Source organism: Phyllobates terribilis, unplaced genomic scaffold (assembly GCF_046119375.1).
Source record: "Phyllobates terribilis strain yellow unplaced genomic scaffold, ASM4611937v1 Scaffold_2__4_contigs__length_985480577, whole genome shotgun sequence".
NCBI classification, from domain to species: domain Eukaryota; kingdom Metazoa; phylum Chordata; class Amphibia; order Anura; family Dendrobatidae; genus Phyllobates; species Phyllobates terribilis.
This window is the reverse complement of record NW_027362762.1, coordinates 322,684,836-322,700,386: the sequence shown is the minus strand read 5'-3', so window position 1 is coordinate 322,700,386 and position 15,551 is coordinate 322,684,836. Positions and strand designations below refer to the sequence as shown.

Sequence of the window (15,551 nt, the reverse complement as noted above, 5' to 3'; positions counted from 1 at the left end):
ACTATAAACTTTTTTTTATTTAATAACATTCAAAATTGTGTTAATATTTTTTCCTATGGCTGGACAACCACTTTTCCAGGTTTGCAGCATATGCTGGTAGCTCTATACAAACAATTCAGAAAAGGAGAAAACAGCCAAAGAAAGGTGTTTCTGAATTCTGGATGAAGTCTATTGGACAAATAATTCTCTGCAGAATCGCTCTGATCTGAGAATAAATAGTATTTATGAAAATGATAGATAGTCCCATCTTAATAGCAATAGTCTCAGTACATAAAGTCTCAGTCAATATTGAGGTTTCTGCCGAGTAAGCAGATGAATAGAATTCTTGCAGATCTCCTTGGGCTTCTATCAGAAAAAAAAAAACTAGAATAATAGAAAAAAAATAATTTTCTTTTTTTTTCTGATTTTCATTCAAGTCTTGATTATTGTGCACACTTACATCTGTGTCTATGACACTTGAAAGAAAATTTGCCTACTTATACATTGTTCTGTGATAACTTGCAACATGACTAGACAGAAATGAACACTTAAAGGGGTTGTCCCTTATGGACAAACCCCATATCCACATGCCCTAGTAGGCAATATTGACATAAAATCACACTCCATTAGCCAGAGAATAGGGTAAGAACGACAAACACTTTAGGGGAATCATTAATTTCAATAGATGTAATTTAAGATCAAGATTACGTCTTTTTCAGTGATCCTTGCAGAGGAAATATGTGGCCATCTACAGTCTCAGGGATAAAAACTAATCGCTGAGGGGTTTCAGCTATTAGATCCAAGGTGTTCACTAGATTGCCAGGGGATCTTCCATTATGCAAAGGGTTTTCCACTAGGACAACCTGCTAAGTAGTCTAGAAAAACTGGATGGGGCTTTAATGGTGAATAAATTGTTTGACCTCTAAGTGGTTGAAGTGGTTAATGTTAAGGGAATGTCTTGTCGCAGAATGACCATTTGTTTTATATAAAATGTATTAAAAATGAGATAGTTTTATTTTTTCCATATCACCATTTAAATAATAATAAAAAATATTGCCATTTTTACACAGGGCACTAGCCCTTATACTATACTCACACTTCTTGTTCTGAACAGATGACTTTCCAGTAGTCTCAGTATCATCACAGGCAGGATTATAGTTAAAATAACACCACCATATACAGTAGATAACACAGGACCCACCATTTACAATAGTTGATGTTACAGCTCCATTCCTCTCCACCTCTTCAGGGTGACCTTTGCCCAGAGTAGAGCATTCTGAGATAATGCTTTTATGCAAACAAACAGGGACTAAGTCAGTCTTTTGCTGCTGATGTCCATGTGAAGAACAGGAAGTAGTAGCTTAAAGAGGTTGTCCACTACTTTTACACTGATGGCCTATCCTTAGGATGGGTCATCAATGTCTGATTGGCCTTGGTCAGCTGTTATCTGTGTCAGTGGCAGTAAGTACCCACTTTCCAAGCTGCTCCATCTACTTGTCGTGGTTGTGGCAGGGTACTACACATCCGGCTCCTATTGATTTGAATAGGAGGCGGATGTGCAGTACCAAGCCCCGGCCACTAAAAGTAGATGGAACAGCTTGGCAAGTCAGTACTTCCTGCCAGCAGCCGCCGCGGACACAGATAACAGCTGATCAGCAGGGGTGTTGGACCCCGACCGATCAGACAATTGATGACCTACCTATCCTAAGAATAGGCCATCAGTGTAAAAGTAGTGGACAACCGCTTTAATATTAGGTCTAATCTCCATTGTGAAGAGAGCAAGTTTTTTTTAATATAGTGGTATGAAAATTAATAAAAATGATCAAAAATGTTTTAAAAAATGTATTTAACATAACATCCTGATTTAACCCTTCGCACATTCTGAAGTACATGTGCCTCACAGTCAGGGTGTGTGTATGAAGCAGGCATAGGAGCGGCGCCTGCTGCATACAAGGCCGATGCCAGCTGTAATACATAACCAGCATTTGCCTGCAACAGTGAGGATAGGCGCTGCCAAGATCGCTGTAAATACCTCTATCAATTGTTGACAGCGACACATCAATTACACAATTGCAGGTTAAAATCCACTAGGGTAACTAAAAGTGATTAAAAAAAAAGAAACATATTAAGAAAATTAAAAACATATAAAACCTTAAATCACCCCACTTTTTACAGTAAATAAATAAATAAAAATAATTAAGAAACATATCTGGCATCACCACATCTATAAAAGTAGGGCTGTGGAGTCGCTAAGCCAAACCTCCGACTCTGACTCTAACTCCGGCTCCTTAATTTCCATGACACCGACTCCAACTCCGACTCCACGACTCTGACTCCCTCATACATGGCTCATGTTTAAGTGATAAATTTACTGTAGCAAAGATTAATCTCAGCTAAAAGTCTAGACCCTTAGATGAGGAATAGGACAGACATTTATAGGACATTTCATAACTTTCCCAAATTCTTATGAAAAAATATTCCCCACAAGCTGCATTTAACTACTGTACCCAATTTATTATATATTTTAGGAGTTGGAGTTGGTCCATTTTATATCGACTCCAACTCCACCAAAATGGATACCGACTCAGACTCCACAGCCCTACATAAAAGTCTGGTCTATCAAAATATAAAATTATTTAAAACATACATTGAACGTTGAGAGCAAAAAATAAAAATTAAAACGCCAGATTTGTGCTTTTCAGTCACCGCAGTCCCCCAAAACATTGCAATAAAAAGTGACCAATATGTTGCATGCACCCCAAAATAGTATCAATAAAAAAAATCAACTTGGCATGCAAAAAATAAGCCTCCACACAGCTACATTGACAGAAAAAAAATAAAAAAAAAGATATGGATCTAAAAAAAATGGGGACACAGAGAAAAAGTTTTTTCTTTTATTATTTTTACAAACTCCAGATTTTTTTTTCACTACTAAAATCTAAAAAAATATATACAAGTTTGATACTGCGATAATCACACTGACCTGGAGAATCATGTTACTATGTCATTTTTACTGCAGAATGAACTCTGTAAAATGAAACCAAAAAATCTTTGTTTGTTTTTTTTTTTCCCACAATTTCTCCCGACTTGTATTTTTTCCCATTTTTCCGTACATGAAATGCTAAAATGAATGGTGTCATTCAAAGCTACAACTTGGCCTGCAAATAAACTAGCAATCATATGGCTTTAATCGACAGAATTTTTTTTTACGGCTCTTTGAAGAAAAGGATGGAAAAATGAAAGCGCAAAAATTAAAAATTGGACAGTCCTACAGGTGTTAGGGTGCTTTCACATTGCGATCTGTGTCCCCGTCGGGGCATACATCCTAAAATTCCCCAAAACATTTTTTCATGAAGTGAGCTATTTTTATTAGCTAACTGAGCTGAAGTTTCAAGTAAAAAGCAGAAGAAACCTCACGCAAAAAGTTCTCATACTTCAATCTACTTCCTAAACTGACATCATGACATCTGATGCTGTGTTCATTTTCAATTATTTTTGACAGCGCTAGTATTATTTCATTAACTAATCATGAACGCTAATGCTAGATAATGCTAATATACACAATGCAATGTGAGTGAACCATATGGCCATAATGCTTACAAACAGGGAGCGTGTGCCAGATCATAATGTTAGCGGATGCCTGGATGAAAGTTCTCGGTAATAAATTCATTACTGTGCAAATTATTATTTTTTTTGTTCAAACCAAATTTAATTATCTAATCCAATAAACATTTCTATGCAACAAAGATGAAATAAAATAAAATCGGCTAAAGACGGTGATTTTCTGATTACCTATGCACGGTTAGCGGGCTTAATAGTAGAGTAGCAATCAGCTGAGATAGCAGCTGTGCCTGTTTTCATTAGCTTCAATAGGAAAGGATCTCATTAACAAAACACTGGACAACTTATTCTACTTAATCAATAATTGCTCTAATTATAAAGCTTACAAATAACATCAGGACCAAACATAAAGAGAAGAGCAGAGAATAACGCTTTTCCTACCGTGGTTGTTTTCATTTCTGTTACCAAACCACAAGTTTGTAAACTATTCCAACAGGAACATCATTCACAAGCAGAAATGTGGACAGTCAGAAGCTGTAGATGATGTTTCAGATGAAGCCAACAACCCCGATTCATCAAAGCAACTTTACCAGAGTTTTTGTCTAAATTGCTCTGAAAAGTTGCAATCTTTTTTGAGCCTCTTGGAGTTGGCAAAAATGTTGCGACTTTTGGTGTTTTAACACAATTCTCTCCCCGGCTCTGCTAAATTCAGTGGAGCCGGGGCAGGACGAGGGTATGGCGGGGACGTGACACCACAGCTCCTCTAATTCGTGATGACCTGTGGTGTTATCACTTGTCAGACGCTCCTTAATGAATCAGGAGAGTCTGTCTCCAACACGCCCCCTTCATCAAGAACAGGGAGTAAATCGTTGGTCTTGAGGAGTCGGGACCGTTATCTTTATTACTACTTATGGAAAATTTTTTATTATCTGAGTACGGACTACAATGTCTGAAGTGGCTGCGGGTCTCCGGACCCAAACTCAACTGCCTCGGAACATGAGTGCCGGACATGTGAAACCGATCTATCGTGTATCGTGGCATTGTAAAGTTTACTTTATTATTATGATAGCACATATCATACTTCATTTCAGGTTTTGTGGTTTTATTGTCAAATCCCTTGTTTTGTTAAATCCGAACTACAATGAAATGCTTAAAATTCATGTGACAGCAGGAGCCCCGGAAGCTGAAATATCATGGGATGGTTGGTAGATGCCTCACACTGTAAATCTGTTGTAGCCTGCGACATGGCACAAACAAAATGATAAATAGTGGTTCTCTTCCTAGGTCTATGTTCACACTTTGGACCCGATCATTTGCGATATTTTGAAGCCACTTTTTGTTTTTGTTTTTTTTTGTGGTATTTGCTGCAGTTTTTTTGTCCAAAAAGCAGGCAGTTCATGAATTTTGCACACAAAAAAATGCTCTTTATTTTTGTCTTTAACCTGGTTTGCAAATAGTTAGCACAAAAGAATAGCATGTTCTGCTAAAATGTAACAAATTTCAGGCATAGATAAAATCACTGGAGAAGGGACTCAAGTACATTTACTACAAATGTTGCCACTTTTTGAAAAGTCCTAAAGTCCTAAGTGACAAAACAGGCAAAAATATCTGGAAATCCTAAACTACATCCACCGAGGTGAATTAAGAAACAAAAAAGACAGATGAACACCAAAAAAAAGAGAAATGAAAAGATGGATATGGCGCAATAATATAAAATGGCGCAAAACACTAAGAACTTGACAAAAAACAGCCACAAATCCAATAATGAATTTGGCCCTTTGTTTTTTAAGAACGTTCTATATATGTGCCATAAAAGTGCCCATCGCATGTATCTCTAGGAGGTAATGCAGCTGTCAAAACTTTCAACATACACTGGGCAGTACGCCAGCTTAGGCCCCGATGCGTCTGCACTGGTTACATCAATGGTATGTCCACCAATGGAGGCATATACTATAAAATGTCTGAAACACTAAAATCTGGATAAATTGTTGTATCTGTTACTATCACTTTCAGTGTTTCAGAGTAAGGCCACGGCCCCACTATCAGTATTCGGTCAGCATTTGGAGTGGGAGCCAAAACCAGGAGTGGGTGATAAATGCAGAATTGGTGACTTGTTTCTATTACACCTTTTCTCTGATTGTTCCTCACCTGGTTTTGGCTCTCACTCCTGAGAAAAAATACTGACCAAATACTGACCAAATACTGATAGTGGGGCCGTGGCCTAATGTGCATTTGCTGTTAACATTTACTGTAAAAATAAAAGTCTGTTGCTTGGAATGCTTGTGTTGTATTGGCACATTTTTAACAGACTTAAACAAAAAAACTTCACATGTAAAAAAACAAAAACACAATTATATATATTTTTTCCCTTGAACATGTTTCACCATGTTTAAATCTCCTTTCAAAAGCTGTCATAGCTAAAATATCTTTATAAAATAACGAAATAAATGTTACTTATTACTCCGATTACTCCGAACCCCTGACGATCCAGTGCCGATGCCCAGTGGACTGATCTCTGAGGCCACTGAGATTGGCTGCAGGGTCAGGTGACTGATGGATGGGAAGTCACAATGTCCGGTGGGATGATGTCTTGTAAATCAGTCCTGCAACCAATCAGTAGCCCCAATTGTCAGGTCTATGAATACATGCCATCCATAACCTGTCTCCTCCATACATCTGTGACCTAGTCTCCCAGTACATACCTGCACGTAACCTCAGATCCTCACAAGATCTCCTTCTCTACTCCCCTCTCATCTCTTCTTTCCACAATCACATACAAGATTTCTCCCGTGCCTCCCCCCTTCTCTGGAACTCTCTACCCCAAGACATCAGACTCTCTCCTACCATAGAAAGCTTCAGGCTGCGTGCACACGATGCGCTTTTCATGCGTTTCCGCTGCGGAATTCCGCAGCGGAAAAGCATCAAAAACGCATGGTAATCCGCACCCCATGGTTCCCAATGGTATTCCGCAATGTCAATGCACATGCTGCGGATTTTTCCGCAGCGTTTCTGCAGCACTCATAAATTGTTCATTAATTTTGCGGAAGCGCCGCCATTGACTTGCATTGAGACGCATAGAATCCGTGTCTGTACATTTGTACAAGCAGATTATATGCGTTTCAATGTGCGGATGGTACCCAGGTCTGGAGGAGAGAAGACTCTCATCCACACCTGGGTACAATTGTACCTGTGAAAAAAAGAATAAAATAATAAATAAAGTTTATATTCACCTGTGCGGCGGCCCCTGCAGCGCTTCTCCTTCCAGGACCTGAGATGACGTCGCGGTCATGTGACCGCAGGCTGTCTCGCGAGATGCCGGCAAGCCAGGAAGGAACCAAGAAGGAGCGCGACAGCACACGCGGCGGCATCGGAGGTAAGTATAGCTTTTATTTTTTTATTTTTACGGTCACACTGTATAAATCCATGCCGTTTGCATGGATTTATATAGTGTGACCTAGTTGTCATGCACTTTCCAAGTGATGCTATCGCCTGGAAAGTGCTTGTCAGTCCGCATGCGGAAACACATGCGTTAACGCATGTGGATACGCATGTGAATCCGCATGTATTCTGCAGGAAAAACGCATGCACAATCTGCATGTACAATCTGCATGCGTTTTTTCTGCCAGGGAGATGCAGAAATGCTGCAGAAATTTTCTGCTTCATTTCTGCATCGTGGGCACATAGCCTCAAAAGGAACCTGAAGACCCACCTCTTCCAACAAGCCTACAACCTGCAGTAACCCTCGATCCACGACCAGCTGTACCCTCACCTACTTTATCTTTACCCATCTCTTGTAGACTGTGAGCCCTCGCAGGCAGGGTCCTCGCTCCTCCAGTACCAGTCAGTGACTTCTATTGTCTAAGATTATTGTACTGGTTTTTATCATGTATACCCCTTTTCACATGTAAAGAACTATAATAATAAATAATAATAATGAATAGACGGGATATTATCACTACTCATTGGACCACTGCACTAGAGCTATGGCGCTGGAATGGAGGGGAACTGCATTAGTTATTTATTAATTGGGTGGGAAATTTTTTAAAGAACAGTCCAAGAAAAACCCTTTTAAACTTAATAAGATCCTTTTATGATGTACTTTTATTTCTATCAAACAAGACATGGTATATACGGAAGAAAATGCAAATCCTGTGAACTCTTGTCAAAAATATTTCTTTGTTTTTACATAAAATAACCCAAACAAGCCAGAATCTGGGGATTAGGATAGCCTGCCATCGCCAATTGTCACATTCAAATTCTCCTTAAAGCGTAAAATACAGAAGAAAATGACATGAGGAATTTGTGTAGCAAAAGTGAGTCAGACGCTCAGGGCTTAGAGCACAAACAGCGCACAGCTGCAACAATGGACGCCCAGCCAGGTAACTACACAGGTGACTGCTGTACAGGAGTAAACAAGCTTACCTTGGAGGAGACGATCCTGTTATCTGGATACCTCTGAGGAATGTACGCTTCAGTGCCCGGAGGAGGCTCCTTGTGACCAACATAAATAGTGCGATTGTCTACCCAATTCTCTTCTCCAGCGCACTAGAAAGCAACAAGGGTTAGGGCATATTATTATTTTTATAAAGGTTCTGTATATTATCCTATAAGAAGTCCACAAAACACACCGTGAGAAAAGCTAAGTAAAGAATAGCATAGAAAAGGGGCAGTGGTTTCTGCAGTTTCTAACACTTAGGCTTCTGTGCACATGTGCATTTTTGTCGTGTTTTTTATGCTCAGTTTTGTTTCCTGATTCCCGCAAAGTGAATGAGAATCCTGAAGCCTCATGCCATGTTACTTATTCTTTCCTTGCAGATTGAAATCTGCAGTATGTCAATTGTTTCAGCGTTTTTGCTGCAGATTTCACCCGTATTAATGAGTGGGGAAATATCTGTACCAAAAATGCGTGTAAAAAAACACAGCAAAAATGTGTATTTTACGCTGTATTTTTCCTGCCAAGAGATGCACCAAATCCTTATCCTAACCGGATCACTCAATTTATACATATTCAGTACTTACTGCCTAATTATGCCATTCTTCATGTTTGGTAGTGTCGAGAGACTTTACACAGGAATATTCAACTCATCTTTTCTGACCATTCAGATCAACCACCACTGAGCGGCTCCACTTCCCAGTAATAATTATTTACCGGGTATGTAAGGTCACATCCCAATGAACAGTAGCTGTGATTAGCAAAAACAAAAAAGGCGGCAATATTGGCAGTACCCATCGATTCCACTTATCTATATACATGTCCCTTCAGCATTTAGCAATTGATTAGTTTTGTCTGCTCAGCTGGCATAGAGGTCAGGGGCCTGATCCCGAGAGATTCTACATCAGGCTTAATACCAGCCGTGCCTTCTCTACATCTACTGCAGCTTGTATGTGTATAAGTGCTCGTCAGAAGAAAGGCGGTAACATAAGGCCCTGTGCACACAATGACTATTTGGTCAGTTTTTTACCTCAGTATACAGTACAGAACAAAAGTTTGGACACACCTCATTTAAAGATTTTTCTGTATTTTCATGACTATGAAAATTGTACATTCACACTGAAGGCATCAAAACTATGAATTAACACATGTGGAATTATATACTTAATAAAAAAGTGTGAAACAACTGAAAATATGTCTTATGTTCTAGGTTCTTCAAAGTAGCCACCTTTTGCTTTGATGACTGCTTTGCACACTCTTTGCATTCTCTTGATGAGCTTCAAGAGGTAGTCACCGGAAATGGTTTTCACTTCACAGGTGTGCCCTGTCAGGTTTAATAAGTGGGATTTCTTGCCTTATAAATGGGGTTGGGACCATCAGTTGTGTTGTGCAGAAGTCAGGTGGATACACAGCTGATAGTCCTACTGAATAGACTGTTAGAATATGTATTATGGCAAGAAAAAAGCAGCTAAGTAAAGAAAAACGAGTGGCCATCATTACTTTAAGAAATGAAGGTCAGTCAGTCCGAAAAAATTGGGAAAACTTTGAAAGTGTCCCCAAGTATAGTTGCAAAAACCATCAAGCGCTACAAAGAAACTGGCTCACATGAGGACCGCCCCAGGAAAGGAATACCAAGAGTCACCTCTGCTTCTGAGGAGAAGTTTATCCGAGTCACCAGCCTCAGAAATCGCAGGTTAACAGCAGCTCAGATTAGAGACCAGGTCAATGCCACACAGAGTTCTAGCAGCAGACACATCTCTACAACAACTGTTAAGAGGAGACTTTGTGCAGCAGGCCTTCATGGTAAAATAGCTGCTAGGAAACCACTGCTAAGGACAGGCAACAAGCAGAAGAGACTTGTTTGGGCTAACGAACACAAGGAATGGACATTAGACCAGTGGAAATCTGTGCTTTGGTCTGATGAGTCTAAATTGGAGATCTGTGGTTCCAACCACCGTGTCTTTGTGCGACGCAGAAAATGTGAACGGATGGACTCTACATGCCTGGTTCCCACCGTGAAGCATGGAGGAGGAGGTGTGATGGTGTGGCGGCGCTTTGCTGGTGACACTGTTGGGGATTTATTCAAAATTGAAGGCATACTGAACCAGCATGGCTACCACAGCATCTTGCAGCGGCATGCTATTCCAGCCGGTTTGCGTTTAGTTGGACCATCATTTATTTTTCAACAAGACAATGACCCCAACCACACCTCCAGGCTGTGTAAGGGCTATTTGACTAAGAAGAAGAGTGATGGGGTGCTACGCCAGATGACCTGGCCTCCACAGTCACCAGACCTGAACCCAATCGAGATGGTTTGGGGTGAGCTGGACCACAGAGTGAAGGCAAAAGGGCCAACAAGTGCTAAGCATCTCTGGGAACTCCTTCAAGATTGTTGGAAGACCACTTCCGGTGACTACCTCTTGAAGCTCATCAAGAGAATGCCAAGAGTGTGCAAAGCAGTCATCAAAGCAAAAGGTGGCTACTTTGATGAATCTAGAATATAAGACATATTTTCAGTTGTTTCACACTTTTCGTCTGTACTGTATGTAAAACCAGGAGAGGAACAATCAGGGGAAAAGTATAATAGAAACACATCACCATTTCTGTATTTATCACCCACTCCTGGTTTTGTCTTACAAATACTGATGTCAAATTCTGACCAAATACTGAACGTGTAAACGTGGCCTTAAAGGGGTTTTCCCAAAGTTCATTTTAATCAATAGATAGAGGAATAATAATAACTTCCACAACTGGATGTGTTTAAAAAAAATGTTCCTGTGCTGAGATAATCTTATAAATGTATCCCTGCTGTGTACTGTGTGTAGCGTCGGCGTCCCTGCCTCCTGCTAGGCAGGGACGCTGTTCCCCTCACCTCTCCGCGCCCGGCGTCTTCCTCCTGCTCTGCTAGCAGCGCGCGCTCCTTCCCGGCCACAGTGCTTAGGGCGCGCGCGCGCTCCCCGCCAAAATCAGAGGGTTTAGCCGACTTTCATAGAAAGTGTATGGGGCTTTATACCAGTGTCCAAGCTTACAGCTCAACTCATAATAAACCCATTGTTCTCTAATAGCCACTCTACTACTTAGGCCTCATTCACACATCCATGTTTAAACACGTACGTAAAAAAAAATGTTACCGGTGTCATCAGTGTTCAGGATCAATGTGTCTGTTTTTACCATCAGTGTGTCACCAGTGTATGGTCCGTGTGTCCGTTTTTACCATCAGTGTCACTAGTGTTTAGTCTATGTGTCAGTTTTTACCATCAATGTGTTATCAGTGTGTCCGTTTTTACCATCAGCGTCATCAGTGTTTCTTCAAGGATGGATAAATGAGTACATAAATTACAAAGCTTCTCTTATACTTTGCAATGTTAAATACGGACAGCACACGGATGGCACACGGATGTCACCTGTATGCAGTATGTGTTTTTCACTGACCCATAGACTTGTATTGGCACTTTTCAACCGTGCTGCCAGAAAAATGGACATGTCTCCAGACACATGGTCCGCGAAAAAAACAAGGACTAGCACTAGGGAATAGCACCATAGATTATGATGGGTACATGTTGTATCCGTGAAAAAAAAAAAAATAGAAGCCGTGTCTGCAACACGGATGTCTGAATGAGGCCTTACTTCCACAGTAGTTCCAACAAACTGAAGACTTCCAGGCACCATGACATTACATTATGAAACTCAGATTGGCGACATGAGGCCAAAATGTCATCCCTGGTTTATTCTACTACATTTTGGGAATAAATCTAGCAATTGCTATTTTTTCATTAAATCTACCGGTGTCTCACTAACTTCACCTTTATCAGACGACGGTGAGAAAGAAAAGCAAACATAACAAGCAACAGTTTAGAAAACCTGCACTGTGTGCACTGTCACCAAAGCTGTTGTTGTTTAAGAAATATGTTGGAAAAAAAACAGCGTTTCAAAAAAATGTAAATAAAAACGATAAAATACCAATAACAAAAATATACAGTAGTTTGGTGCGGTTTATCCTTATCTACATCCTTATCATACCCATTCAACGTATAAAATGAATTCTATAAATAATTGAAATGTACCTTTGTAAAAATGCATTATGTTAATGTATAGTCTACAATGGTATGATGGACAAAAAGGGCAAAGTTACCTGCTCTGTTAACAAGAGATGTAAGCAGTGCACGCCGTTTCCCATTACCGTATAACATCTTGTCAGTGTACCATAACAATCGGAAGGAAAGCAGACACAATGCTCAAATTACCGCGCTCCGACTATCAGAACAGACATGCTGTTTGACCTGACCGTCCTGCACTCGTAAACAAGAAATTAATGTTTGCAATAAAATGCTAGCTGGAAGCGAGTCAGAGAGAAAAAGTGCATATCAGTTATCACCATGAAGCTCTCCGACATGAGCGCTGGATACGGAGGAGCATTGTACAGCCAACATAAGTCATTCTATTTTAAAACAAGGAAAAATATTTAAAAGCCATTACAATGATTCCCAAAAGTAATAATTCCCATTTATTACAGAAATGGTATCTGATGAGCTTGCTGTCCGACACTGATGATTCTACAGTTACTGGAATGTCTGGGGATATAAAATATTATCATAAACTATATTGTTATGAAACGACTGTTTTGCTGAAAAAAATGGAAAGAACAGTTATAATGCAATCTGTCTGGGGCATAAAACTATTGATCGTGCCTTTAAGTCAAAGACAGACCGGTCCCTGGCCATTGATTGCTGTCTGTTGTCTCTAAACTCTGTGTAAGGCCACTTTCACAAGTCCAGATATTTCCGGTACTGGAAAAACTAGTATCAGAGATAATCCGTGTCCGGGTGTATGATACGTGTGCCACCCGTGTGCCGCATCAGTATCACACGTACCGGCGTTTGGGAATCAGTGGGACAGTTAGCGCTGCTCTCAAGCGCTGGGTGCTGAAAGCTCTCATCATTGTCCCCTGCCGGCACTGCGATCAGCGCCAGCAGGGGATAACAATGAGAGTAGTATTCTGCTCCCGCTGTCTCCTAGTGTAAAAATACAACTCTCAACATTGTTCCTTGCTCACGCTGATCTCAGCACCGGCAGGGACAATGATGACAGATGCCTGCAGCACCCGGAACTTGGAAACAGCGCGAACAGTACCGCTGATTGCAAGGCACCGGTACAAGCCACACAGATGACACACGGATGTCATCCGTGTGTCATCAGTGTGCACATGAGACGTTTTGCGTCCCGTGCAGTGGGTAAAAAACGGACATGTCAGAATGTTTTGCCCACTGACACACAGTCCATGGAAATACACTGACATGAGCACAGACCCGTTCGTTTGAATGGGTCTACATGTGTAAGCGTCTCCGGTACGTGTGGAAACAAACACCACACATACCTGCAACACGGACATGTGAAAAAGCCCTAAGGCTGAATTCAGACGTCCATGTTCACGGTCCATATATGGACTGCAATTCCAAGACCGATTGCGGGTCTCCTGTCCTGACCTGAACTAACATCCTCACAAGGATATATGTGGCTGTTAGTTTGGTCATTCTGGGCAAAGTGATCTTTTAACCATGGACGCCTGAATTCAACTTAAGGTTATGTTCACACATTGCGTTTTTCAACGCAGCATTTTACTGTAGTGGCAAAGTGAATTAGATTTCTGAAGTCTTATGGACATGTTGCTTATTTTATCCTTGTAGATGTGATGCAGTTTCATATTGAAAAATATCAATTAAATGGAAAAAAAACATAAATAACGGGCATATTTTATGCAGCGTTTTTCCTGCCAACACTCCAGTATTTGCAGAAGATTTTTCTGCTGCAAATACTAAACGTGTGCACATACCCTAAGAAAGTATATGCTCCTTATTGGATATCACATATTGCCTACTTGTGACAGTAAATAATTTCAGATATAGAGAATATAATATTACAAATAAAGATGTATGTATTTATATGGAAATAGTCACATATTAAATTGATGACACATAAGAAAGTGTAACTCCTCGCTACAGTCCACCTCCAATTATAGAAAACTTCTGATATGTTGTGAGGTTCCATCGGTGGGATCTGGGGTCGGAGATCTTCACCACTTATTACAACAAAGCTGCTATGCCCTTTAGTAGGCATGAAATGGACCCTGTCATATTGTACATGCTGTACTATCTGCTGACATTATTATACAAGTTTGTGGGACAGATTCTGTATAACTCTTATTGTTACTTCTATGCTTAGGAGTCCAGTGGGTGGTCCTACTCAGCGATTCACAGGTGTCGCTCTATATAAAGTCATACAGTATGAACCACTCACTATTACAACTGACAATAAGATTACAAAGAAAGAATTTCAAGAAAACAACATTTATGCAGAATTACACAACTATATATCATTCTGTTCCGCTCCTTCTACTCTGGAACTTGATGCCTGCAGGACAGACATTGTACTCAGCATGACAGAAAGAGCGCTAAAGACACACCGTAGACTAACACAAGGCTATGGGCTATTTTCTTCCATCTTTTATGATGTACAATACAGAGTTATATTGTGGTACCGTGTTAGCCAGAAAAATCGATGTAAATACTTTTACGCCCAAAAATGACAAAAGTATTCTCGGAGTGATACCTTTATTCGCTAACCAGAAAAAAAAATATATATATATGCAAGCTTTCAGAGCACAGAGCATCCTTCTTCAGGCCATATTACAAATGAAGAAGGATGCTCTGTGCTCTGAAAGCTTGCATATATATATATTTTTTTTTCTGGTTAGCGAATAAAGGTATCACTCCGAGAATACTTTTGTCATTTTTGGGCGTAAAAGTATTTACTTACATCTTTTATAGAGTCAGAAGGATCAGACAGGAGTCAGTGTACTATGTGATCTAAAACAACTAAGCAAAAACTTCTTCTATGTCTGAATTAGAGAAGAGCATAGAGATTTGTATGACCCTGGTCAGTCATCCATAGGAGCTGGACCAGGCTGAGCAGAGTTTGGCACTTGAATGCTGGCATTTGAGGGGCATCTAGCAATTACTAGGCCCCCGCGCTGTCACCACCAGGGTAGTGCGAATCGTTCTGCTCATCTCTAGTCTCAATGTTTTCTCTAAGCGGTGCCATGATTGTTGTACCGCTGTTAACTGCAGTCAAACACTTCATATAAATTGATGTCAATCTTGCACAGCATTGCTAAGGAATTGTAGCCCACTCGTCTACGCTTTAACTGAGACGCAGCAGGTTTTCATGCATGATCTGTTTCAGTTCCACTACACTTCAGCTTACAGACAGATGTCGTTCGCCTTAAGACTCATTAGGCAGACGACACTGACAAAACGGATCGGAGACGTCTGAGGACAGTTGGGCTGTCTGCACCAGCCTACACTAAACTGTCTAGAAGTAGCAGACAAAGCTCGTATATGAATAGCCAGCTTAACCGTGCTTTTTTACATGCGACTAAATCCCGTCTCTTTCTTAGGGCTCGCTCACACTGGCGTGTGTTCTCTCATGCGAGAGAATTGGGCCGATTATGCTAATGATAATGATACTCGTCTGAAACTGTGTCAGAGTTTGAGCCGGGTGTCATCTGAGTGTGATCCGATTC

The 15,551-nt window shown here is 40.5% G+C and overlaps 1 protein-coding gene across 5 annotated transcripts in view; it reads right to left on the bottom strand.

The window, feature by feature from the left end:
- ATP11A (ATPase phospholipid transporting 11A) overlaps window positions 1–15,551 on the bottom strand; it is a 224,217-nt gene that overhangs the window by 135,492 nt on the left and 73,174 nt on the right. For 4 of the 5 annotated variants that reach the window (XM_073664388.1, XM_073664386.1, XM_073664389.1 and 1 more), the window contains exon 2: window positions 7,963–8,085. The exons of the other annotated variant lie outside the window; for it this stretch is intronic. In XM_073664388.1, coding sequence (XP_073520489.1) covers window positions 7,963–8,085 — 123 coding nt within the window. The remainder of the gene's footprint in view (window positions 1–7,962; window positions 8,086–15,551) is intronic. 5 annotated transcript variants of the gene reach the window in all.